The 27,937-nt window shown below is 38.2% G+C and overlaps 1 protein-coding gene across 2 annotated transcripts in view; it reads right to left on the reverse strand.

The window, feature by feature from the left end:
* LOC143017767 (serine/threonine-protein kinase Sgk2-like) overlaps positions 1-18,289 on the reverse strand; it is a 37,138-nt gene extending 18,849 nt beyond the window's left edge. Inside the window, exon 1 of one of the 2 annotated variants that reach the window (XM_076172638.1) lies at positions 16,725-18,289. In XM_076172638.1, the coding sequence (XP_076028753.1) occupies positions 16,725-17,231 (507 nt within the window). In that variant the 5' untranslated portion in view covers positions 17,232-18,289. The remainder of the gene's footprint in view (positions 1-16,724) is intronic. The other variant, XM_076172637.1, reaches the window with a different exon arrangement.
* Between the last annotated feature and the right edge of the window lie 9,648 nt (positions 18,290-27,937).

Here is a 27,937-nt window from a genome sequence, read left to right on the forward strand (position 1 = left end):
TGGCATGGCATAAGCACCGTTATCACGAATATGAACTGATAAATACAAGAATACTCATAAATTGCGGTAGTGCACGGCCATTTGTCCAAACAATCGTCCTATCAATGATAGTGTGTAACGTCTACGTAGCACACAGTCCTTGCACTTCCTACATAAGACAAATCATAAACATATACAGCACTGGTCGTTATTTTCTCTAAATACTCGATCCCACTGGTTACAAATCACAGTAATTGTTCCCAATGCTTGTAACTTTAAATACTGAACTGATATCTATTCAGTGGTTGTCAGTAAAAGTGAACATCAGTAACTTAGGTATAGCAAATTCAAACATGAAACATATATCGAATACAGTAAACGTGCATCATCTAAGAAAAGAAAATTAAAACATTTGTCGATAAATAATTACATAATACAGGGTTGGTTTATCTCTAGGGGGCAGTACAACCCTAGTATACATTACGACAGTGTCTTCATTTTGGTATGATATAATAAATGCTCGTGAATTTGTATATATTGGAGTTGTCACGGCTGTGAAGGTAACCTGAAACTAGAGGTCGATCATACTGATTAGGTGCTAGGGTTGAAATGCTATAATAAATTACTGCATCTCTGTTGAACTTCGTAGGGAAGAGAAATTATGAAGTTATATAAAAACGACTTGAACTGCCTGGTACCCGCCGGGGGGAGTAAACCCGGGATTTCCGTTGCTGAGGCAGAAACGCGCCATGACGGCCTCCGATTTGGCCGACAATGACTTTAAAATTCTGCAACCTATTCACATGAAGAACGTTGTGCACTACTACATTCGTCAACAGGCAAAATGCTTCCTAGACCAGAGTAGCAATTTCCGACTAATTTTAGGTCGCTGATAATGAATATCATGGTTAAATTTGTTTATTAGTTCTACTTTTCAAGATACACCTACGCGTCACAAGTTCCAACAGGCTTGCGGCAGTATGTCTTAATGCATGACGGCAAGTGTGAACCATCAGTTCCAGTGGGCTATGGACCACATTGAAAGCAACATATGAGAATATAAAACATATGTTGCGATGGATAGGATATGATGGACATCAAGGGCAGCTGTGGTGACCTAAAGGTTGTTGATCTTGTGATGGACTTGCAAGGCGGATATACATGTACTATTGCTCTCTGCGCGAATGAAAGAACCGTGCAAAAGGTTCCGGAACCACTATATCAGGTGAGGCTGGCCACCTCGTCAATAACTGGAGCCTGGGATGATTTTTTTTTTAACATCCACCTCTCGCTGAACCAAAAATTTGCTACCACCACTACACATAAAACTGGGGCTCATGAACAACTTTGTAAAATCTATTGATATTTCTAGTCAAGGATTCAAGTATTTAACATAAATATCCCCCCCCCCCCCACTGAGCGACGCTAAGATAAGAGAGGGATTTTTCATCGGTCCTCAGACTTGAGAGCTTCTTAAAAATTGTTTGGGATGAGGTGCCTGAGAAGTATGATAGGGGTTACTAGGCTGGATACAGTGAGAAACGAGGTGAGGAGAGCAGGGATGGAAAGGGAATTGGGAGATAGGGTGGATGAAAGAATATTGGAATGGTTTGGACACATGGAAAGAATGATTGAAGAAATATTAGTAAAAGATGTGTAGAAGGGAGGGGTGGAAGGAGTGATCATAAAGGGTCGACCAAGGATGAGATGGATGGATGGGGTGAAAGGGGCATTTGGGAAAGAGGGGAGTGTATGTTGAAGAAGGAAGGGAAAAAACAGAAGATAGGGATAAGTGGAGAGTGATTATGTATGTACGATGCTGTGATGCATGGCAAGGAGCGGGTGGGGGATGGGGGTGAGGGAGTATGAGTGAATAATACTTTGACGCAGCCCGAATGGGTTTCTCCCCATCTTCTCCATTTCTGCATGAGGGGACGGAGAGGAGGTTCGCGATTAAATGAAGCGGCCTTGCTGTGGCTGTGCTGTGTCTTGCTCCAATGCTTTTGACCCAGAGCAGTGAGGGAGATCCAGGGATGACCCGTCATCCAGGAGGACCCAAGAAAAATGGGAGTGGTGGTGAATGGGAGTTGAGTATGTGGGGATGAAATGGGTGGGAGTAGATTTATGCCTTTGACTTCGTCTACCTCCCTTGAAAGGAGGAAAAAACCCTTGATATATGTATGTACGTACAAAGATTAGTTTTTCTCGATGTTTGTTAAAGTGAGAACATTTTGGAAGCCGTATGACAATGCAGTTGTTTTGGTCAGACGAAATCTTCCTTGAACCATAATTAGAAAAATGTTAGGTATAGAACCTAACATTTTTCTCTTAGTTTTTATTGACCAAGAGCGAGTGCAGCCTAGTCAAATTAGTCCAACTAATCAAAAATCCTTTTCATGTTTTCTTTTTCTCGTCTTCTGGTTTCGCGATTGCCGCGCGTGTCCAGAATTGGCTTCATTTTCCTCTTTCCAGTTGCAGTTGATCGAATCCAGACCTTGGTCTTAAGTGTACCATATTCGCAATATTTTATCTTTCCCGCGCAGAAAGGAATTTATGCTTTCAATCTACCGCCAAAATAATATCAGAGCTGGGCGCGTTACTGCCGGATAGGTAATGCGTTACCGTCAATGCGTTATTGTCATTGCATTACCGTCAAAGAATTACCGGTTTTATCCTTTAGACTAATTTTGATGGGAAAAAATGAAATGGAGATGTATTTACTTCTTACGGATATTCTCAATAAAATAATACCTAAACTACAACATTAAAATTCCTTATTCTAATACATAAGATAACTAGAGCTGGGCACTTGCGTTATTGCGTTAGTAACGCATTATATGCCCGGCGGTAACGCGCCCAGCTCTGCAAAATATATCGCTCACCTTTGTACAGTAAACCCTCGATAAGACGGACGATATGGGGACAGGAGTCTATCGTTATATCAGAAAATCCGTTATAACCGAGGATCTGTTATATCCGATGGAAATACCGGGTAGATCCGTTATATCCCGAAGTTTACCCGGTATTACAAATTAGTAGGATTGAGAAATTACAGTAAACCCTCTATATAACGGACAATATGGGGGACGGGGGTCTGTCGTTATATCCGAAGATCCGATATAACCGAGGATCCCTCGTAATAACGGATGAAAATCTGTTATAGCGAGGGTTTGTCCGGTCAGATTATTTTTTGTTCGTTATATTCGATATCCGGTATATCGAGGTTCCGTTATATCGAGAGTTCACTGTATTCCTCTTTCGGTTGAGGAAGCGGGAGAACAGAGTCCACATCAACACAATTGTTTACCAAAACTTCAACTTGTTGATTGCATCATAGTGTCACAATTTTATCATTGCAGATTGTGTCCGCTATTACGGCCCCATACACTTTGGCAAGGCATCACACTGAGATAAGGCAAAATAGTTCTGGTCTTTACGTTCTAATGATAACAGTCATGAAATGTTTATGATGAAACTGATTTTTTTAAGTGTATAGATTTACAAAATACCGATGTTGTTTTTAATTGTTCATGTTTGCGTATACATACTTACATGCATACCTACACATATAAATACGTGTATTAATATATATATATATATATATATATATATATATATATATATATATATATATATATATATATATATATACGGACCACTACGGTGGTCTGGGTTCGAATCCCGCACAAGGCTGAAATAATTTCGGTATCACTGCGCTGCGAGTCGTTACTTCAACGCTGCGAGTCGTTACTTCAACTCTCGTGGGCGGGGAGTTGGGGTGTGTGCGGGTGTAAGGTCACAACATTACCCGCAGATCGGTCATATATGAGGTCTGAGCTCTTTTCCAGGAGGGAAATAGTTTTCGATCACGAGTCCAACACGCGATCCAAGCCCATGGTGAATCACTCTCTCTCTCTCTCTCACACACACACACACACACACACACACACACACACACAGGAAATATTTTACAGGGAAGAAACAGCAGTGGAAGAGAAATGGAATATATTGATGGAAAACTACAATGAAGGGGTAAACAGGCATGTACCAAGACAAAAGCGAGAGAGAGAGTACATTAAATGTTGGTTCAACAAAAGATGCAGTGAGGCAAAAGACAGAAGGGACAAAGCTTGGAAAAAGTGGAGAAAATACAAAAAACAAAGCAAATGGCAAATTTATGTTAACTATAGAAATGAGTATGTTAATGTGAGAAGAGAGGAGAAAAGGAACCATGAGAAGGATATTATAGACAAATGCAAAGAGCAACCCAAACTATTCTATCGGTATGTGAATGGTAAACTTAAAAACAAACAGGAATTGGTGAAACTATGCCAAGGAAACATAGAATACACAGAAGATTTAGAGATGGCCGAAGTCATGAACAATCACTTTAAATCTGTTTTCACCAGAGAGAAAATACCGAATTGTGACATAGACAAAAACAAGAAATCTCCCCTCATGAATGAGTTTACAGCATCACTAAAGGAAATATCAGAACATTTATCAAGGCTGGATGTCAGAAAATCACATGGCCCGGACGGTATTGCAAATTGGATTCTAAAGGAGTGCAAAGAAGAACTAACAGACAAAATACACATCTTAATAAACAGCTCACTCAAAGAAGGAAAGATACCCGAGGACTGGAAAAACGCTAACATTGTACCAATACACAAAGGAGGAAACAAAGAAGAACCCACCAACTATAGGCCAGTATCACTAACAAGCACCATTGCCAAAATTTGTGAGAAAATAATCAAGAATAGATGGGTAAAACATCTGGAAGACAATGACATATTAAACCCAAGACAATTCGGATTCAGACAAGGAAGATCATGCTCCACAAACTTAATATGCTTTTACTCAAGACTAATAGACATAGTGCAAGAAAGAAATGGATGGGCTGATTGTGCATTCCTAGACTTGCAAAAAGCCTTTGACAAAGTACCACACAGAAAACTACTAAAAAAACTGGAACACATAGGAGGAATACAGGGAAACCTACTAAAATGGATAGAGGACTTTCTGACTGGTAGAAAGATGAGAGTAGTGCTCAGAGAAAAATATTCAGACTGGAAAGAGGTGATCAGTGGAGTACCGCAAGGATCTGTGCTGGCACCAATAATGTTTGCTATCTATATGAATGACATGGATGAGGACGTGAACTGCTACATGAGCTTCTTTGCCGATGACGCCAAACTGCTAAGGAAAGTAGAAACTGATGAGGACTGTGAAGCACTGCAAGAAGACCTAAATAGGGTATGGAACTGGAGTCAGAAATGGGAAGTGGACTTTAATACGAAGAAGTGTAGCATAATGGAGTTTGGAAAAAGCAAAAACAGAATATCAGGAAAATATACAATTGGAACCAAAGAAGTAAAGAAAGTAGGATCCGAAAAAGATTTGGGAGTAATTATCACGAACGACTTGTCCTATGATATACAGATTAACAAAATTGTCGGGGAGACTTACAACTTGCTAAGATCAATAAAAGTGGCGTTTACATACTTGGACGAAGACATGATGAAAAAAATATTGGTTACATTGATAAGGCCTAGATTAGAGTATGCAGCGACATTGTGGTCCCCCAGTACCAAAAAGAATATAAAGAAAATAGAAAGAATCCAAAGAGCAGCTACAAAAATGGCACCTGCACTTGCAAACCTATCATACGAAGAGAGATTGGCTAAACTGGAGTTACCGACACTGGAGCAAAGAAGAGAGAGAGGTGACCTATTGACCATCTACAGAATCATGAAAGGCACAGAGGTACTCGATAGTGAGAACTTACTTAACTGGGACAAAAGAAACACAAGAGGACATGGAAAGAAAATAAAAAAACATAGCTATAGAAGAGAACTGAAAAAAAAACAGTTTTCCTCATAGAGTTTTGGACACTTGGAACAAACTGGACAATGAAATAGTATGCGCAAAAACCATTCATGAGTTTAAAAACAAACTAGACACTGCAAGATACAAAGGCGGCACATCACGAGCATAGCTCCCCTTCCCGCAAAATACAACTAGGTAAATAGGTAAATACACACACACACACACACACACACACACACACATTGGACCTGCTTTATCAACCTGTCCAGAGAGACGTTGACAGATAGCCATATTGAAATTTTAGCCTTAGGGTTAAACTGCCATCGGGTACCTACATACAACCATAAAGAATATCTCGGCTAGACGAGCTGAGACTGCATCCAAAGCTAAAGTAGTTTACGAATATCTTAGTACTTCGCAAGATTGCGTGCCTCACAATAAAACTTACATTAGCCATACAAGAAATAGTCTCAGTAGACATCTGATTATGAACCACTAAAGAGAACAGCATCATGAAAAAACACCATGGACAAGACACTGACAGGAAAGCATCAGTTAATTTCACCAAGGTTATTGGTCATTGTTAAGTTCATTGACAGCTTTAAATACTTGAATCTGTTTATATAAAATACAAGGCTCCGACACATAAACATACCGTCCTATGTAGTTTCAAGGCCTTATTTGATACACACACACACACACACACACACACACACACACACGCATATATATATATATATACATATATATATATATATATATATGTACATATATAATGTATATATATGGGTATATATACATATATATATACATACATATATACATAGTCAAATTATCCTAGTCGACAATACTTTTTCATCTGAACACAACCTCCTCAACATGGTAACACAGTCTGCATCTCAAATGACTACATTTCAGCAAATTATCAGCATCGGTTCCGTCTGCCAAGGTCTTTATGAAGCTTATGTCAGTGATAGGTAAAGATAAGGAACCTAGGCCAAGACGTGCGTAGCTTTGGTTGGATCTCTATGCGCCTAAAAATGTTTGGGCAGGTACCAGTTATTGTCAGGACTCGTAGAGACGTGCGGGAATCGAATGCACTGCCATAGAGAGATGTGAGGTCTGCACGCTTCCGACTGCGCCACCAGCGTATTTGTCGTTGAGTGGTGCCGTTAAATAGATCAAACCTTCATTTATATAATTCTGGGAATGTCAAAAAAAGAAAAGCCGCGCGAAGTCAAACGGGCAGAAGACTTATAAGTTTCTCTTTTCCATTGTGAAACCGAGATATTGACTTATAAAATGCAATTGGCAACTACAGATTTAAAGTAAACTCCATAACATTCTTCATGCCTAATGGTAAACTCCTACCCTGTGTACAAATAAATAAATAAATAAATAAATATGTCTCAACTGTAGCAAGTCTTTAGAACAATGATACAAAACTAAAAAAAAAACCCTGACAATTTGCAGAATTCCAGAAGAATTCGAATAGTATATGGGATAGTTGTTACTAAGCCAATATATCCGGACACTACATTGAATATTGCATTATGGTATAACAGACGATAAATGTATTATTCTTTTCTATAAAATTGAGTTACAAAAAACAAAAGGTCAACAAGTCTCAAGGAACGGTCTCAGTTTGTCGAACAAGGTGACATCAACATATATCAACGCACTATCGCCAGAACATATAACTGATACAGCTGTGTCGCATTCGTAGACCTGGCTAGGACAGGGAATGTCCTTCTTGTCTCGAAAGGTGGCCTAAATTAGGCAGTAGCCTAAACGAGGTCATTGACTCACTCGCTTGCTTTTGAGGTCATTCATTTGTAATGCAGAATTACAGTCCAACTTGTTCAACGTGTGAAGATGCACATTAGATATTACCCTGCAGTAATTACAATATCAAATTAAAATGTATTGTTACATGCATGATACATTACATACATCCAATTGAATTGTTTACCATGTTCAAAATAAAAATTGGTTTGTAAGTGAACTAAGCGATGAAATGAACAGAAATATTTAAACATGATATTCAGAAATTTCTTCTAAGCATAAGATAAGAATCACCTTTGCAAGTTTGATGTTTTAATATCTCACACAAACCACAGTTACGGAAACTAAACATTGAATTGCAACTGCGTGAAGAGAGCTAACTTTCTTATTGATGATACAGATAACCAATACATCTGGATACTTTGGACGACATCACCTCATCTCTGAAAAGTAACCTCGCTAAGCTAGCCAGGGTCTACGATCTTCGAGACCGGGTATACACCTTAGCCTGGCACATGTGAAGATGGTGGCGTTAGAGGAATTATTATTCATTAATATTAACGTTTTGCAGTTCGTGAGGCTCTCGTTGAAATTATATTTTTACATGTCCACACAGTTAATGAATGAGAAAGTAGGAAATAGGGGGAGATATGACAGGGAGAGAGACAGAGATAGAGATATGGCGGTTGAGAGAGAGGGGGGGAGAAAATATAGAGGGAGGCAGATAGAGGAAGAGAGAAAAAAAGAGAAGAGGGAGAGAGGGAAATGGATATACATACATATATATATATACATATTATATATGTATATATATATATGTATATATACATACATATATATACATATATATATAATATATATATATATATATATATATATATACACATATAATGCATACATGTAACTCCATACCACCATATAACTATTCCTCCTCCGCCATTCTCTCTGTATCCCTCCCCCACCATCTCTCTCTCCTCTTTCTTTATCTCTCTCTCTCTCTCTCTCTTCCTCCCACCAAATCTCTCTCCTTCCATTTCTCCACCATCCGTATATACGCTATCCCTCCACTTGGCCATATCTCTCTCTCTCTCGTTCTCGCACTCACCTCCCCCATATTTTCTCACTCCCTGTTTCTCTCCCACCCGCCATGTCTTTCTCGTTTAGTGATCTTCAATTAACCTCTGCGGACAGAGGTCCCAAGGGATTGGCGGGAGATAAACGTGACTCTAATCTTTAAGAAAGGGGATCGCGCAAATCCGGTGAACAACCGACCTATCAGCCTTACTTCCATTGTAGGGAAGATACTGGAAGGTGTCACTGTGGATAGAATAGTCGATTTTCTGGAGGGAAATAACCTGTTATTAGACTCGCCGCATGGTCTTCGGCGTCACTTATCCAACCTGATAGAGTTCTTCCACGTCATGCTTCAAGAATATGACAGGAAAAGAGCAGTCAAAATACTTTATCTCGACTTCTAGAAAGCCTCCGATAAGGTGCCTCATAAGATGTTGATGTGGAAAGTTCGAGTCATGGGTATTAGAGGCGGAATGATTGGATTGAAAGATAGAAGACAGCGTGTAGTTATTAATGGGGTATCGTCTAGCTGGTCTCCTGTTACTAGGTACCCCAAGGATCTGTATTAGGTCCGCTCCTCTTCATCACTTATGTCAATGATATAGATATTGGAATTGTGAGCCGCATAGGTTTGCGGATGACTCTAAGTTGGGGGTAAATGTCGCAATACCTGGAAGTGTAGAAATTCTTAGGTCAGACTTAGAGAAAGTGGGAGAGTGGGCTGAGAAGTAGCTGATGCCATTTAATCTGGATAAGTGCAAGGTTATGCATATCGGGCATGCAAACCAGAGGCCAGACTATTCTTTTCTTGGTCATGACAAAACAGGTACAGAACTGGACAAAAATTTGTGTGTTTTGATTAGCAGCGACCTCAAGTCCTCAAAACGGTGTACTGAAGTAGAAAAGAAGGCATAAAGGCTATTAGGTGACATCAGAAGACAGTTTCGTTACCGAAATCAAGAAACAGTCTTGACACTTTACAATTCTCTAGTTCGTCCCTATCTGGAGTACGCCGTCCAGTTCTGGTCGCCGAACTTGAGGATGGACGTGTAGAGGCTAGAACGAGTTCAGCACGAGCAACGAAACTTATTCCCGCCATTAGACACATGGGCTACCTTTTTTATTATATGCTAATGAGAAATTTCTAAATATCATGTTCTAATATTTGTATTTATTTCATCGCTTAGTTCACTTACCAATCTTTATTTTGAACACGGTGAACAATTCAATTGGATGCATTTAATGTATTATACATGTAACAATACAGTTTAATTTTACATTATAGTTACTGTAGGGGTAATATCTAATGTGCATCTTCACACATTGAACAAGTTGGATTGTAATTCTGCATTACAAATGAATGACCTTAAAAACGATCCCAACCACCGCGTGTGTCAGTTACCTTGTTTAGGCTACTGCCTAATTTAGGCAACCTTTCAAGACAAGAACATTACCTGCCCAAGCCAAGTCTGGGAACGCGACACAGTTGTACCAGTTATAAGTCCAGGCGATAGTACATCAATATAAAATATATCACTACTGCATTGTTTATGCATAAAAACATGCATAAAAACAGGGATATAGGATATCAATATAAAACATATCACTACTGCATTGTTTAGGCATAAAAACATGCATAAAAACAGGGATATAGGGTTATACAGAAGTTAAACGCAGCTAAGTGGTTAGTTGGAATACGTTTGATTTTCATTGCGAAGGGGATTTCCTTCAGATGAATAAAATCGCACAGCGGCAGCTGTGTCTGTCTACATACCAAAAGGTCTCTTCCTCCATATAACGCAGGGAGCCAGCCAAGGTACGCATCCATCCCCACCCATCCATTATCCATTTGTTTCCTTTTATCCTACCGCCATGTGGATCAAGGGTAATCCATTTCCTCTACTTACCCCACTCCTCCACTACCTGAGCGATTGCCCCGCCACCTCTTTCTTCAGACGGGGACCACCGGCTCCCCCTGAAGGTCTTGTGAGCCGCCTCCGCCGTCTCCAAAGCCCTTATGAGCTCCGTCAGCTACTAGAGCGTCTGCCGCCGATCTAACAGCTGCTACCTCTCTTTTCTACTGCCCCCTATCCCCCTCTGACTAGCTACACTATTCCACTTCCTTTCCACAAGATGTGTCTTACATAAAAAAACTACCCCACCCCACCCCACGCACCGCTCGTTGCCCGAAACGGAATATTCAATTACCAAAACAGTGAAACACAGCCAAAGAGTCAAATGTAATATGACCATTTATGAAAAGAAATATTCGCACTTTAAAAAAAGTTAAACAAAAAACTTTAATTTGAACATAAAAAAACACACGAATCAAAGTGACGGAAGAATGGGCGTGGCCTCATGACGTCACGTGACTCATCTACAGTTCGATATTCATAATATATCGTTTTTGCCATTCTTCTTCACTCTGCGTTGTTCTTTAATCATTCTGAATGTTCTCTATCATGAGCCCCTCCTTCGTTTTATTCACTGATAACCTGTTCCCTATCTATTTCCTCTCCATATATTGTAGAAACATCGAACCTCACTCTTCCATAATGATGCTCGACTCTTGCCACTGAAAGCGACAAAAATAGAACTCAATGATTCATGAACCAATTTGCATGCAATGTATTGGTCAACATGTAGAAGATTAGTATGATATCAATTGCATAATGGAATCATATGAACCCCCCACCACCACCACCACGACCTCTTGGGGGAAAGGGAGTGAGATTCTTTATAGGAGCATCTGTGATGGATAGTAAACGCATAAGTGAATCGAAAGTAAGACAAGCAGCCGTTTCCGTGAAAACGATGATTGAATGTTACATTCTTACGGGGGGGGGGGCTTACATGGGAGGGCAGGGGGGGGTGCATATGCCCTGGGGCGGCAATTCTAGTCTGAACGTGCCGCCCACAAAGCTGACAAAATAATTATAATAAAAGAGGACAAAGGAGCCCTGAATATTTTACCGTAATATAAGAATTTTGCGTTAGAATCAACTGAATATAAAATATGTTCCCTTATCCTTTCTACAATAAAGACATTGAATAACATTTGATAATCTGTTTAATCATTCGCAAACCATTAGCTATAATAGACAGTAAGGAATGGTGGAGATAGGAAGTAATAGGGGTCTAGATATCTTCAGGCCAGCCCCAAACTTGTGGGTACTGCGACAATTGTAAAGTTGATGATTCCTGTACAATCTAATCATGTAAAAATATAGTTATGGATAACAGTGATAAAACAACAAAAATATAACAATAAAACAGTACCAAACAACGAAAAACAATGTATCAAAACAACAATACAAAACAAAATTAGAAAAAACAACACAAAAACAACCACAACAAATCACATTCTGGACAAATATAGTCAACTCAATCTGTGTCGAAACGAACGCAGTAACCGCGAGAAAGACGTGCTGAAATCCTACCGTGACCAGCATGATTTGATTGGACAATTTCACCGCAAATACGAATCATCATCCAAAGATAACAAGGCAACTAAACGAACGAAGGAAATTAGGACAAAATAGGAAAAAAAAAACGGAATTAAACCCTACTTAGAATGAGCTCCCAGTGCAAGGGAACAAGAATCTCTACCTAATTGTATCTTCACACGAAACCTCGAGGTCAGTTAAAAATCCCTCGGGAGAACCCAGAGACTTCAAGGACCTCAGCCCTGGAATATCTGAGCCAAAAGGTTCACCAAGTATTTGATGTAAGTATATTTGTGACGTTAAACTAAATCATCACCAAAAATACCTAACACCGATTCGCCCAAATCACCTCTCTGAGCTATAAACGAAGATTTACATGTGTTTCAAAATTATCGTACATCAGAGAATGACTGGCGGGAGCCATCTTCCCTGAGAAAAATATGAAAAATTTTGAAATTACTTTTTTTATACATACATACATACACATATATATATATATATATATATATATATATAGAGAGAGAGAGAGAGAGAGAGATGGGAAAAAATCCCCTACGGCGTGAGTGACCAGCAGGAGCCATCTTCCCTGAGAAAACTATGAACAATATATAATAATACAGTTTTTTTCTTGTTTATTTCAAAACATGAAATTCGCCGCCACGATTTTGCCGTGGTGGTTAGGTCTGTGGCGGTTTACGCTCACGGGCTCAGCCCCTAGAATTCCATGTGTCACTCAAATACCATATATCAGTGAGTGACTGAATGACTAAGAAAAATATTATTTTTTATATGTTATTTGGCGTGTGTGTGTGTGTGTGTGTGTGTGTGTGTGTGTGTGTGTGTGTGTGTGTGTGTGTGTGTGTGTGTGTGTGTGCGCGCGCGCGCATATATATGTCTAATAATAAAATCAACTGAAAAATAAAATGGATATATAGCTAATGTGTTAGTGATCAGTGCTTCTGTGCTAGGGGAAAATATTGCGTTGCAAATGATTATTCATAGTAAAGGAGAGATTCAAGAAGAACAGTAGAAATGAGCGATAGTAAAAGTAATGAGCATACATTTTTGAAAGGAGGCTAGCGTGTAAACATAAAATAATGCGTCATGGCTCTTTTCCGTAAAGATGTCGTTAGGATATTTACTGCATAGAAATTATTCAGTCATTACTTCATGCGGGTGATGGACGATAAATAAAATATAATAAAGATATGGAGTGGGTTCATAGATTAGGTCTATGAGATTATATAACACAAATCTACTATGTCCCTATGGTGGTGATTAGTATGTAATAAAAGTAGGTAAACTGTATGTAGAGTCCTTGGTCAACAGAAAATACTACAGGAAGGCGGCATAGAAGGGAGCAGTGCATTATGGGATATCATACTGGGACGGATGGAAGACTTCTTATGGGATGGCAAATGAGAATAATTATCCAAGAAAAACATACACTACAGTGGAGCAACCATACCAGGTGTCCTTGCAAGTTATCTTCAAGACTTCCAGGGGGTGTTGATAATGGTTTTAGGGGGTATCTAGGAAGATACATCGAAAAAATAACAATAATTGCGTGTGGCAATACGATAAGAGAGGCGGTTATCAGGTTAAGTTGGTCTCAGGGCCAAGAAACATTTAAAATGCAATGAATTAAAGGAACGGTGCACGAATTACTACTGGCACCTGTCATGTTCCATATTTTCTGTGTGAATTATCTTGAGTAGTAAAAAGCTATGCGAAAATGCAGACGACACAAGCTGCTTATTAATCTACTAAAAACCAAATTTCGTCTTACAAGAAAAACTGAACAATATATTTATACAGCGCCCAAAAAAGCCAACATCAGCATGTGAAACGTGATGCATTTAAGAGAAAATCTAAAAGAATATGAACAATTGAAGAACTTTGCGAAGCAATGATTTATTTTGCTGATGATACAAAACTGTGCGGAATGGCACATGATCACTTAAATCAATTAGGTATTCAAGAAGATTTAGATCAGTTACAGCAATGGTCTGAAAAGTGGCTAATGAGATTTAACACAAATAAATGCAAGGTTATGCTCATAGGTAAAAATAACAATAAGTACGATTACAAGTTATTTGGAAATTCGTTAACAAAAATGGATAGTGAAAAGGATCTCGGTGTAATTATTAGTACCAATCTCAAATCATCTAAGCAGTGTATTTCGGCCTCTGAGAAAGCAAATAAGATTCTACGACTGACTGCGCGATCTTTTGACTTCAAAAGTCCATCTCTCAATAACAAGCTAAATCGTTAGTTCGTTCACATTTGGAATATACTATTTCCGTATGGTCACCGAATCTCTTTAAAGACATTGACAGATTGGAAAAAGTACAAGGGCGAGCCACAAAACTGAGGTGACTTGATACAGGTCTTCAAGATTCTAAAGGGAATTGACACCAAAAATGACAATCCGATAAGTAAATGTCTGAAACTGTCAGGAAATAGCTTTAATTTCGAAGTCGGTAGAAATAACTTCGCAAACCGTGTAGTTAATGAATGGAATAAGCTTCCTGCCGAGGCAGTGCAATGTAGTTCAGTTTGAAGGTTTAAGATTACAAAAAACACCTAAGCAAGATGTTGTAATGCCTGCCATTTATTTGATATTATTTGTTTATTTGTTTGTTATTATTAGTCTGTTTATTATGTGCTTGATTTTCACTTATTATTAGTTATATGTCAATTTATTATTATTTACTATTCACCTGTTTATTAACAATACCTATGCATTTATTTTATTATCATTTATATTATTATTTTTATTTATTTATTTATTCACTTATCTATTTATCTACCATTATTATATATTTTTTCGCATCCGACCTAGTAATGGACCAAAAGGTCTCCTGTCGGAATGCTCCGCCTTTGTAAATCTTTCGTAATCATTTGGTATCGTTTTGTCACACCCAAAAATTATATAACTGTATTCTTTGTAGCCAAGCTTATCGAACTGTTTATCGAGACCTGAACTTGAGAGATCTAGTCTTTCCAACTTGACTGCACGTTTGATGCCAAAGGGCGTAAAATCTCTAGAATCTATAAATTCTTTTAACTGGTCCGTTTTCTTCATGGTGACGTGCAGTCGTCATTCTACTCTTTAATCTATCGACATTGTTTGAAGGGTACAAGCGCTCACCCACGTGTTTTTCACTGGATATGATTTTGATTTTCAAGGTAACAGAGAGGAGGTAAAAAATGATCTGACATAACCAGTGATTGAAGGTGATTGAACCCTCAAATATGCCGTAACCAGTAAAGGTGCCAAATCTCACCGTATTCTCTGGCAACCCTTATTTATTGCGTAAGTATTGCATAAGTAGAAATAGAATCTGCTGCCACTTCCAGAATGTGATATAAACTCGGACAGTTACATCAGTAATACATGCAAGGGCTAAATTTTATATGAGCTGGTCCGACAATGTAATACCAACGTGCTAACAACTTTGACATCTAAAAATTATAAAACTGAATAACATTACAACGTTGGTAGAAACAGTTACTACATCATCACAGACGTGTCCGTGACCTTGAACGCTTGAACTATAGGAACCGTCATATAAATAATAATAATAAAATTAAAAATAGATAAATCAATTAATAAATTAATTAATTAGTAGATAATAAAATTAATAAATGCATAAACTGAAATATAAATGAATATATAAATAGATAAACAAATAAATAGATGAATAAGTAGATACATAACTAAATAAATGGAATAAATGAATGAATAAATTAGAAATAAATAAACAAAAAACACCAACACTACAATAACACTGCAACGTTGACAGTAACGGTATCAGATCATCACAGAGATGTCTGTACCCCTGAGTACCCGGTAAAGAAGAATCATAAGAAGACATCAATTTGCTAAGAATCTCCATAGACGTCCAGGTAGCCCTGATACTGCAAAATCTGATGTTATTGATAGCAATTCAGATTCATGTAATCTTGAAATCATATATATCTTGTTCTACTGACTTGTAGAACATTTTAGGTACTAGGAAACATTTTTCAACGCCCACTACAGGCGAGCAGGAAAGATCAAATGCCAGTGTACCAGCCAACCAGCTGCGTCGTCGACTACCCTGAGCTTGGGCAGTGTATGAGGTATAGATATTCTATAGAAGAGAAATGTAGACACGAATGCCCCCTTTATATTATTAAATGTTTAAAAAACATGATAGAAAAAATATATAATATAAATTGCATAATATAGAAAAATTTCTTGTGACACTTTTTTACTGTAGCACTGGTTGCGATTTAAGACTTAAACAATATATTACTTTACAAACCCTTCTCAGACTACTATTGCTTTATTCCACATATACATACTCTACCTATATCCAAATCTATACTTATTAACCTTCTGTGCATATTGACATGTACATACCTCTTTGCTAACGCCACCATTCTAGTTAATTTTGTTTTATCATAAGCTAGTACCTTAATGTTTTACTTCCCAATTACTTTTTGTTTTCTGTATTCCAACTTCTTATGGTCTGAACTCTTGTCAACATGCTTTGTCATCGTTACTCTCGTTGGTACACACTGGCAATATACATGGGAACGAAATGCATAAGAAATACTCACAGTATAGTTGCTAAAGTTCCGTGAATGAGTAACGTTGACAGAGGTGTCACTGTCCAGGATGGTGGAGTCTTCGCTGTCCCCAAGAGACCTTCCATATCCCGACTCCCTGGTCGACTGCGATTCATTTTCGTCCGGCTCGAAAGCTCCGTTCTGAAAGGCGGCAGAACCCGCATCAAGCCCTCGGACACCGAGCCCCAAGTCAACGTCGTAAAATATAGACTGGGACGGGACACCATCACTGTCGAATTCTTCTTCATGTAATCGGAGCTGTGGCCGCCATTTCAAATTTTGATTGTCACCACCAAGCACCCGCTGTGCAAACTCGTCTTCGAAGCTATCACAGCTGACACTGCGATCTCGGCCAGAGGCATTGTCGAGTGCAATGTTAGAGCTGTTGTTGGAAGAGTTGACAAATGGTTCCGCTTCTATTGTTGGGTAGCAGTTTGACACACAACAGTCCTTAAATGCTTGCAAGAAACAGAAGGGAAACGGACATTGGCTAGACATGGCGTTGAGGCTTGGAGTAGATTAGGCAGGAGTGGAAGGATAGGAGGGTTTATGCAGAAATAAAAATAGTGATCTTGGCGGGCTACAATTCACTGCGCGTTGGGGGCAGACCAGCTCTATCAGTTGAGGAATATGTCACAAAGTTCCACGTATTGCGCGTCACTCACTAATCTCTTCGAAAACAAAAACATTCAGCTATTTCACCATCATGAACTGGCATTTATAGAGAACATTATTTCGACTATAAATCCTGCGCAAGATTTTTTACACGTAAACTACGTGGCCGACGAGCGATGCAATACAAGAAAATCCAAGACGAAGAGATGCTGGATCAGCTCGGTTTCGGGCTTGGGTCGGTTCGAGCTAAGCTCAAGACTCGGGCTCTCACTTCTGCTCGAGATTCTAAGGACACAGTTAGCTAGCTAGCTAGCTGAGACCCACCACCACCACCACTTGGCAATACATATCACACTGCCATCTCGCGTCGTAGATACTGACACAGTCCACATCACACTATCAGTCTTATCTCTCCTGTTTTCCTAAGCCGCGGGTCTTATCGAGCAGACTATAAATAGAGAAAAAAGGAGTAATCAATTCACATGATATAACACTAATGATAGGAAATCCCGTCTTGCTTTTCATCCCCTGCTCTTGGAATGGAAAAAAGGAAGATAACGTCCGCTTCGTTAATAATAAGTTACGCTGATGCAATCCGATCACATATTGGCATAGGTGGCAATGTTGTCTGGGCAGCAAACAGGAGCAAGGTTATGATTAATCTCCCGCATCGAGTATTCTTTGTCTCATCTTGATGCAGTCAGTACTTGGAGGACTTTAGTGAAGCCCTAAGAACCAGAGGTACATAATATTATTCTATCACTCTAAAAAAGAATGTCAATGACCGTTGTGTACTCTTTGAGCCCAATCACAACAAGCTCACGACCTGTTTCCGACCACCGGCGACCAGGCTGATTTGTGCTGTTCCTCTGTTTATAAAAATAATTCAAGACGATGATGCAATTGGAATGAATCTCCCCCTTCATGAAGATGAATAGGAAATAGCCACCTGGCGCTAACCATGAGAGAAACAAAAATGCCACCGTCGAAGGTGGTCGGAAACAGGTCTTAAGTTTGGTGTGACTGGGGCTTTTCTACTACTTTCCTAATTTCTTCTTTACCACCTCTAGCGTGTTATTGGCCATAATGATAAAAATGCTAGTTATCGACGACGAATTATTGATACATAGATATGAAAAATTGCCATGTCAGCCTAACAAATTCTTCGGGGAAGATAGCTTGATTTTTAGTAGGAAAAAATCTGAACAGTTTGGCCGAGTGTCATATCTGGTGCAGGCAAGAACAACATTGTGTATACTAATCAGTCAACAGAGATAATCTTCGATATGGAAACGCAAGTATAGTAAATATTTCATACACTTCTCGTTATGTTTGTTGTTTCAAACGGCTGAGAACATATACAAATACCATAACTCTTGCAATAACCAATTGTTATGGGTGGAACCGACGTTGCCACAAATCGCCACTTTGTTTATCATGTCTTATCAAGAGGTCCCTTGAGCAAAAAGCACGGACAATATCGCTCAGCAGGAAAAGCCATAATGGTGCAACTTACCGCGTCCGACCACAGACGACTGCGTTCATCGCGCCCGTGCCATGCTGTGTCGGTGTGACGTAAGGACGCCGAGGTAGGCAGCTGCAGGTCGTGTTACCCTGCCTCGATAACACATATGCCTCTAAACGTCAACACTGCTGCAGTTCATTTTAAAAACAGGGTCACAAACACACTTGTAAATAGAAGTCGCATATTCATATTTACATCATATTTAACATAAACTGCAGTAGATAGAAATGAAGGAACTAGAAACATGATTTCGAGGTGGGACACGGTGACTACCCGTTAATAAATTCAAATATTTGTCTCGCGCAATGAGTCTTATAAAGAATAATGTACCGAAGAATTTCTCCTCAGAATTGCATATTCTTTCACTTCTTCAAACATATGACATAATGAGCATTACACCATGGATTAAACAAGTATTTGACACATACGATTCCAAATTTATTATCAATTACATTTAGAAATAATCGTAACGACCTATATTTAGCGCACACTTCGACAAGCCACTTTCAACTACTAGGCTAGGCCTCCTTTTCTCGTGCCCTCCTTTTCTCTACCTCCTCTATGACTCCACCTTTTCAACACAACATTGTCAGCAAGGAGAGAAACGTTGGTTATAATCGATGGAATATAAATACAATATTTCAGCAGGTGTAAATATATATTTAGGATTTTTTTTTTTTTTTAACGAGGGAAAGGGATACCCAACACCAAGCTCTCGAACGATGTTCAAGTGTCTTAAGATCTCAACAAGTCCAAGTATCGTGGGGTATTCAATTCATTCATGTAATATAAGTACAATATTTCAGCAGGTGTGAACATATATTTGGGGTCTCTCTCTCTCTCTCTCTCTCTCTCTCTCTCTCTCTCTCTCTCTCTCTCTCTCTCTCTCTCTCTCTCTCTCTCTCTCTCTCTCTCTCTCTCTCTCTCACATTTTTTTTTTTTCCGTGGGAACGTGATACTCCACCCCAAGCTCTCGAACGACGCTTGAATAAAGATCTCTATAGATACAAGTGTCGTGGAACATTCAGTTTATTCAGCTGAGAAGGACTCATCTGTATGGAAAATATTGATATTTATCTCGAGACTATTTTGATGAACCCTCTCATTGCTATTTTAGCTGCTGCCAATCGATTTTATTCAGTTGAGAGGAACTCCTCTGCAGTGAAAGGCTTCAGGAGCGTAGTGCCTAACAGTCTTTGGAGTTCCTCCAAGTTTCTCTGCTGGCTCGCTTTGGATCAACACAAATAAAGTCTCACTGAAAGACTGTCACACACACAAACAGCCAGGATTCCTCTTCCTTCTTCTTTGGTATCTGTTTTTCCAAGCACAGTGATCTTTTTTGTTCGTGATGGGACCCACCTTGAATCCAATGGGAGAACCAACAAGATGTAGAGGTGGAGAAACACTAGCAAGACTGGACCTGATCTAAATTAATTTGATGTGACCGACTCTAAAATACCAGTGTCTTAAAAAGTTAATTTGATTATGCCACCCTCGAGTTTAACTTGGAAATAGGATAAGTAGAAGTAGGATGAAAAATAGGATAATTGAAGAGTCGTACGGAGAATGTATACACAGTTTTACCAAAGCAAACTATACATAACTGAAATTTTTCCTTGAAAAAACTGACTGAAAAGCGTTCAAAAATATAAATGGAGTAGAACAGATGTGGAAAATCAAAACATTCAACAACCTGACTGGAAAAAAAAGAGGTAAAAAAATAAATGAAAGAAAATCTCAATAATGGACCAGTTTGACAGAAAGTACGAGATAAAAAAAAAAAAGATAAGGCATAAGGGAGGTGGAGAAATAGGAGAAAATATAGACAAAGGAAGAATACAAGAGAATTAGAAAAGAATCTAATGGAATTAGAGGAGAGGAAGAAAGGAACTTCGAAAGGAGTGTAACTGACAAATATGAATATGAACCAAACCTGTTCTTTAGATTTGTAAATGACAAACCAAAATTTAGAGGAGTCACCAAGCTAAAAGCAAATGAGTAAGTATATGAGGAGGCTAAAAAACCCTGAAATAATGAATAAAAATTTCTAATTAGTATTCATCAAGAAAGAGGATTTCAAGGGGAAAAGAAGTTGTATTAAGCAACATAAAACAGGGGGTCCGAAAAGTAAATAAATTACTCAAAATTTTAGACGTGGGTCCTTGTGATCAGATGGGATGTCGAATAGGCTTCTCAAAGACTACAGAGAACAACTGATAGATAAGATACACGAAATGATTGCATATTTTCTTGAGGGATAGTGTCCCTATTTTAGAAAAGGCAAATGTGGTACTAATCTATAAAGGAATAAATAGAGAGGAATCTCTTAGTTATAGAACGGTATCCTTGTCCAGTACGATAGACCAAATGTATAAAAGAACTGTCCAAACTGGTGGATAAAATACACGGGAGAAATGGAAGTCTTGATAAATAATAGATTATAATAATATAATAATAATGAATAAATCTAATAAATAAATTAATATATATTTATAAATTTATAATAGATAAGTCAGTCAAAAATAAATTATAATAATATAATAATAATAATAAATAAATAATAATAAATAAAATAATAAATCTCTTAGTTATAGAACAGTATCCTTGTCCAGTACGATAGCCCAAATTTATGAAAGAACTGTCGAAAACCGGTAGATAAAATACTCGGAGGAAATGGGATTCTTGATAAATAATAAATTCAGTTTCAGAAAAGAAAGGCCCTGTGTAACAAATGTACTAGGTCTTTTTCAGAGAAGATTTTATTTGCTGCAACAGTGAAATGCTCGGACGGACAATGTGTATTTAGATCTGGAAAAGTATTCCAATACGGTGTTACACAGAAGACTAATGTGGAAGTTGGAAAATGTTAAAGGACTCAAAGGGAGCATCCTGCAATAAATAAAGGGTTTTCTGAAATGCAGAATCATGAGAACAATAGTGAAATATGTAATGTCGAATTGGGGGGAGGTAGTGAGGCATTTATTTAAAGGGTTCGGTGCTAGTGTTTGTAATGTTCTTGATATACGTCATTGGCATAACAGATTAAACAAGCAACTATGTAGTGAGAACTGCAAACTGCTACAGGAGGAGCCAGACAGGGTTTACAAATATAGTCAGTTGTGAAATATAAAATTTGATACAATATATATATATATATATATATATATATATATATATATATATATATATATATTATATATATATATATGCGTGAAAAGACCGTTATGTAATTATGGAATGGTTGATGGAAAGCAATGCCGGAAGCATATGCTAGTTTATGGATTCTAATAGCTCAAATGATCAAAATGAGAACTACGAAGTGATGCAAAGGTAAAAAAAATAAATAGAATGATGATAAAAGATATACACATAATCAACAATCAGCTATTCTTTCAATATATACATACATAAATACATACGTACAATACATACATATGTACATATATATATACATACATAGATACATACAATACATACATATATATATACATAGATACATACAATACATACATACATACACACATAAAGCATGCATACATACATAGATATATAGCTATCTCTCTCTCTAGCTATCTACTTATCTATCTATATAACAACAGACCTCTTCCTCTCTACAAGGGGGTAGCCAGCCAAGGCGTTCACGCAACCTCCACACCCTCCACCCCCATTCAACACCCACCTGCTTCTCCTCCCATCTTAACTCTTTGTGGATGTAGGGCCATCCTTGCCCACCCATCCCCATCCCCGAACTGCCTAGACCAGAAAAAAATGCAGCAAAACACAACAATTCCACAGCAGGACCCGACAGCCGGAGCTGGTTTACCCCTACAGCTTCATTACATGGCGACCCTCCCTCTTCATCAATTCAGGAGTCATTAGAAAATCCACTTCAATTTACTATCAATTCACAATCACTCTCGAATGTGAAGTACTTTATCAAATGCCCTCTCTTGGTCCAGGTACACGCAGTCCACCCAACCCCCTCTCTCTCTCTCTTGCAGCAAATCAGTCACTCTCGAGTAAAAGCTTAAAAGGTTTTGTGCATATGACCTTCCAAATTCGAAGCCAAACTGACTGTCAGAATGTTCATCTTTTCAAGATATTTGATCCATCGATCTTTCACAATCCTTTCACATAATTTCACTGTTGTGCTGGTTAGTGATACTAGCCCATGATTTAGTGGTGTTTCCCTGTTTCCACCTTTGTAAATTGGCACCACGTTTGCCCTTTTCCAATGAAGCGGCACGATACCCCAATTCATTGAACATGCAATAAGACTGGATCTTGTCCGCTAATTCTTCCTTACATTCTTCGAATATCCAGTTTGAGATTCCATCAGGTCCTGAAGCTTTTGACACATCCAGTGATCCCAAGAGATTGAGCACTTCCCTCACTTCTACATTTGTATCTGCTAAACCTTGTTTTTTTTTTTTTTTTTTTTTTTTGCTCCCCTCACTTTTCTAAAAAAAAAAAAAAAAAAAATGCGTTTTTTCGTGAAGACCAATTGGAAACTTTCATTCATTATTTCTGCCCGAGCTGAGGCCTCTTCGAAGACCTCACCACCCACTATTAATTTGATGGTTTCTTCCCTGTGACTCAATTTACCATTTACAAACCTACAAAACAGTTTTGGTTCATCTTTGCATTTATCTACTACACCTCTTTCAAAATTTCTTTCTTCCTCCCTCCGAATTCTTGTATAGTCATTCTTAACTTGATTGTAAGCTTCTTTTGTTTTGTTTCTTTTCTTCTTCCATTTTCCCACAATCTCACATTTTGTTAAAACAATCCTGTTTCTCCCTTTTCCTTTCTCTCGTCATTGGCACATGTTTGTTCACTTCCCCGTTGTAAATGTCAAGAAATATTCCCCATTTCCTCCTTAATCTTGTGGTATTTATGAATTCCCAGTTTGTTTCTTCAAAGAATTTTTTCAACCCTAAGTAATCTAATTTCCTAAAATTCAGTCTCCATTGCTTGTGTGATTCATTCCTTAGCTCTATTTCCTCATCCTCCAGCTGAAGTTTAGTTGGCAAAGGTAGATCAAGGAACTGATGATGTCTGGCTCTTTGGTTAGTATCAGATCTGATATTGTGGAAGTGTCGTTTCCTCTTATCCGAGCCATTTCCTTTACCCATTGTGTCATTGTGTTTTCCATTGTTATACTCAACAGTGTATTTTCCCAGGAATCTGCTTTGCGCTTGTTTTCCATTACTTCCCATTCCTCCTAGTGTGTGTGTGTGTGTGTGTGTGTGTGTGTGTGTGTGTGTGTGTGTGTGTGTGTGTGTGTGTGTGTGTGTATTCACCATGGTCTTTGGATCACATGTTGGACTCGTGACCGACAGCTATTTCCCTCCCGGAAGAGAGCTCAGAGCTCGTATGACCGATCTATGGGTAATGCTGTGACCTTACACGCACACATACCCTCAATTCCCCGCCCACGAGAGTTGGAGTAACAACCCGTAGCGCAGTGATACTGAAATTATTTCAGCCCTGGGAGGGATGTGTGCGTACATCTGCGGTAGAGTTTACCCTTTAACATATATGTTCGGGAATGAGGACACCTAATATATCATAATATCTAAACACAATCGAAAAGGTTGGCCATCTTGAATTTTCACCCCCACCCCAGCACACACTGACACACACACACACACACACACACACACACACACACACACACACACACACACACACACACACACACACACACACCACACACACACTTAGATAAAGAAACAGTGTGTGCAAATAATATTCAAGATTTTAAGAAAAAAAAACTTGATGCTGAAAGATACAAAGACGGGTTACCACGAGCATAGCTCCCTTCCCGTGTAATACAATTAGGTAAATACAACTAAGTAAACACACACACACACACACACACACACACACACACACACACACACACACACACACACTTCAACGAATGGACGGCTTAGAAGACGTTCTGAAGAAAAGTGAAGTCTGTGGATCCCAACGCAAAGAGAAGTGCCTAGTGTTTTTGCAGGGTGGGGGGGAAATTGCTCGTGGAGTAGTGGGAACGTAGGGAAAGAGGAAAAGGGGAGGGATTACTGAGGGAAATGGAAGGAAATGAGGAGGGAGTAGACTTTGACCAGCCAGACAAGCGGAAGGTAAACAAAAGACTTAGCGAGGATCAAATGTCTAATAAAAATGTAAAGATTAGAAGTATAGAGAGGAGCAATACAGAAGAAAGTGACGAGAATATGTTCCAGGGATTTAAAGAGGGTGGGGGGACACAACCCCCCCCCCCCCCCGACTGATAAGACTAGAGGAGAGAGTTGATAAGGTGATCGAGGACTTGGAGCGTAAGTTAGGTAACGTAGACTCCATTTTTCAAAGAATTGAAAGGTTGGAACAACTAGAGAAGGCTAACAGAAACTTAACTGAAGAAGTAGAGGACCTAAAAAGACAGTTAGGAAATGTAAAGGAGGAGAATGAGAAATTGAAGAAGAATAGTAATGAAAACAGAGAGAAACTAGCTACAGAAGCTAAAAATTGGAGAATAACTCAAGAAGGGAATAAGGTTTCATTCACTGACATAGTCAAACAGCAATTGAAAGAACATAATGAAGACTCAGTTATTAAAGTGATGAGACAGAAGGAGAATATAGTAAGAGAATTAGCTGACAAAAAGAAATGTATAATTATATTAGGAATGGAAGAGAAACATAACCCAGATAGAACTGCAAGAATCAAGGAGGAAAATGAAAGAGTAAGCAGTTTATTAAAATTAGTCCAGGAAGATGAACCAGAAATTATAAAGGAAATTGAGGAAAAATTCAGACTCGGAAAATATAGTACAGATAAGACCAGACCAATTAAGATTAAATTCAGGTCACAAACAACAGCAGAGAAAATTCTATCCAAGACAGGGAAACTAGCAACAAATGATCAATATAAAAAGGTATGGATAAAAAGAGAAATGAATAAGGAGGAAAGAGAGGCAGAAAAGCAGAAAAGAATTGAAGCTAAGGCAAAAAACGAGGAAAGAACGGAGTCAGAGAAAGAGAGATTCTATTGGAGAGTAGTGAACATGAAAATAAAGCAGTTCGACATACTAAAGAAAAACATAAGGGAAACAGAGAATACAATGGAAGTGGCAGAAAACTAAGAGTGTCTTACACAAATATAGATGGATTGATAACAGGATTGAATGAACTGAATGATTATTTGAAAGAAAAAGAACCGGACATAATGGGAATTGTAGAAACAAAATTAAATGGCCCACTACCACCCAACAGTGTAGGACATGATACATACAATTATTGGATTAGAAACAGAGAGAAAAAACAAGGGGGTGGAGTTATGTTCCTGACTAAGAAGGATATAAACGTGAAAGGTGTCATATATGGAAAGAATACAGTAGAGATGATTATGATAGAAGTGGAAGACCGAGATAAGAAGAGCAGAAAATTTGTGATAAATTATGTGCCTCCGAAAACAGCCTCATGGGAGGAGAGTGAACATAAAAGTATGTTAGAGGACACAAAGATAGCATTAACTAAAATAATGGAAGACGGAGGAAGAATAGTTATGATGGGCGACTTTAATTGCAAAGAAATCTGCTGGGAAGAAATGACAGTAAAGAGTGGTGATGACTCATGGGGAAATGCTCTACTTGAGATGATTACTGACCATTCAATGACACAATGGATACAAGAGAACACTAGGTATAGAAATGAAGAAGAACCATCGAGGCTAGACTTAATAATTACATCTGAACCTAGAATAGTGGACAAGATTGAATATAAAACACCAATAGGTAAAAGTGACCACATATTGATTGAACTGGAACTTAATGAAGAAAAATATATGAAAAGAAATGAACAATATAGAAAAGGAAGAATGATGTATGAAAAAACAAACTTTGATAAAATAAGAGAATTCTTCCAACAAGAAAACTGGGAAGAAATATACAAAGAAGAAACAACAGTGGAAGAGAAATGGAATATTTTGACAAAAATTTACAAAAAAGGAGTGGAAAGTATGTCCCAAGACAAAAACAAGAAAAAGAATATGTAAAATGCTGGTACAACAAAAGTTGTAGGGAGTTAAAGGACAAAAGAGACAAAGCCTGGAACAGATGGAAAAAAGACAGAAGACCTGAAAAATGGAAAATATATACTGATTATAGAAATGAATATGTACAAAAGTGCAGAGAGGAAAAAAGAAAATATGAAAAAGATGTTATAGAAAAGTGTAAAGATCAACCAAAACTATTCTACAGATTTGTAAACAATAAACTGAAAAACAAACAAGACTTAGAGAAATTAAGACAAGGAGTTGAATACACTGAGGAAATGGAAATGGCAGAAATTATGAACAAACATTTTAAATCAGTGTTTACAAGGGAAAATATACAACCTGAAGAGATTGAGTGGAAGGAAAAAGTCCCCCCTATGGAAGAAATAGAAGTAACAAAGAATGAAATATTGACACACTTGGGTAATTTTGATGTCAGAAAATCGCATGGGCCAGATGAAATAGCAAACTGGATTCTGAAAGAATGCAGGAATGAACTGGCAGACAAAATACATAGCATAATAAGCAGTTCCTTAAAAGAAGGAAAAGTTCCAGAAGATTGGAAAAAAGCAAATATAGTACCTATATATAAAGGAGGAAATAAAGAAGAACCTACCAACTATAGACCAGTCTCTCTAACAAGTACAATAGCAAAAATATGTGAAAGAATTATCAAAAGTAGATGGGTAAAATACTTGGAAAAAAACAACGTACTAAATCCAAGACAATTTGGATTCAGACAAGGACGATCATGCGTCACCAATTTAATATGTTTCTATTCAAGGCTAATAGATATAATACAAGAAAGAGATGGATGGGCTGATTGTGCATTTCTAGACCTAAAAAAAGCTTTTGACAAAGTACCACATAAGAAGTTGCTTAAGAAATTAGAATATGAAGGAGGAATACAAGGTAAATTGCTAAATTGGATGGAAGACTTTTTGCAAGAAAGAAAAATGAGAGTAGTGATAAGAGATCAGCACTCAAAATGGAATGAAGTAATAAGCGGTGTCCCGCAGGG

Source organism: Oratosquilla oratoria, chromosome 33 (genome assembly GCF_046742065.1).
Source record: "Oratosquilla oratoria isolate Oo_2021 chromosome 33, ASM4674206v1, whole genome shotgun sequence".
Classification (NCBI taxonomy): Eukaryota; Metazoa; Arthropoda; class Malacostraca; order Stomatopoda; family Squillidae; genus Oratosquilla; species Oratosquilla oratoria.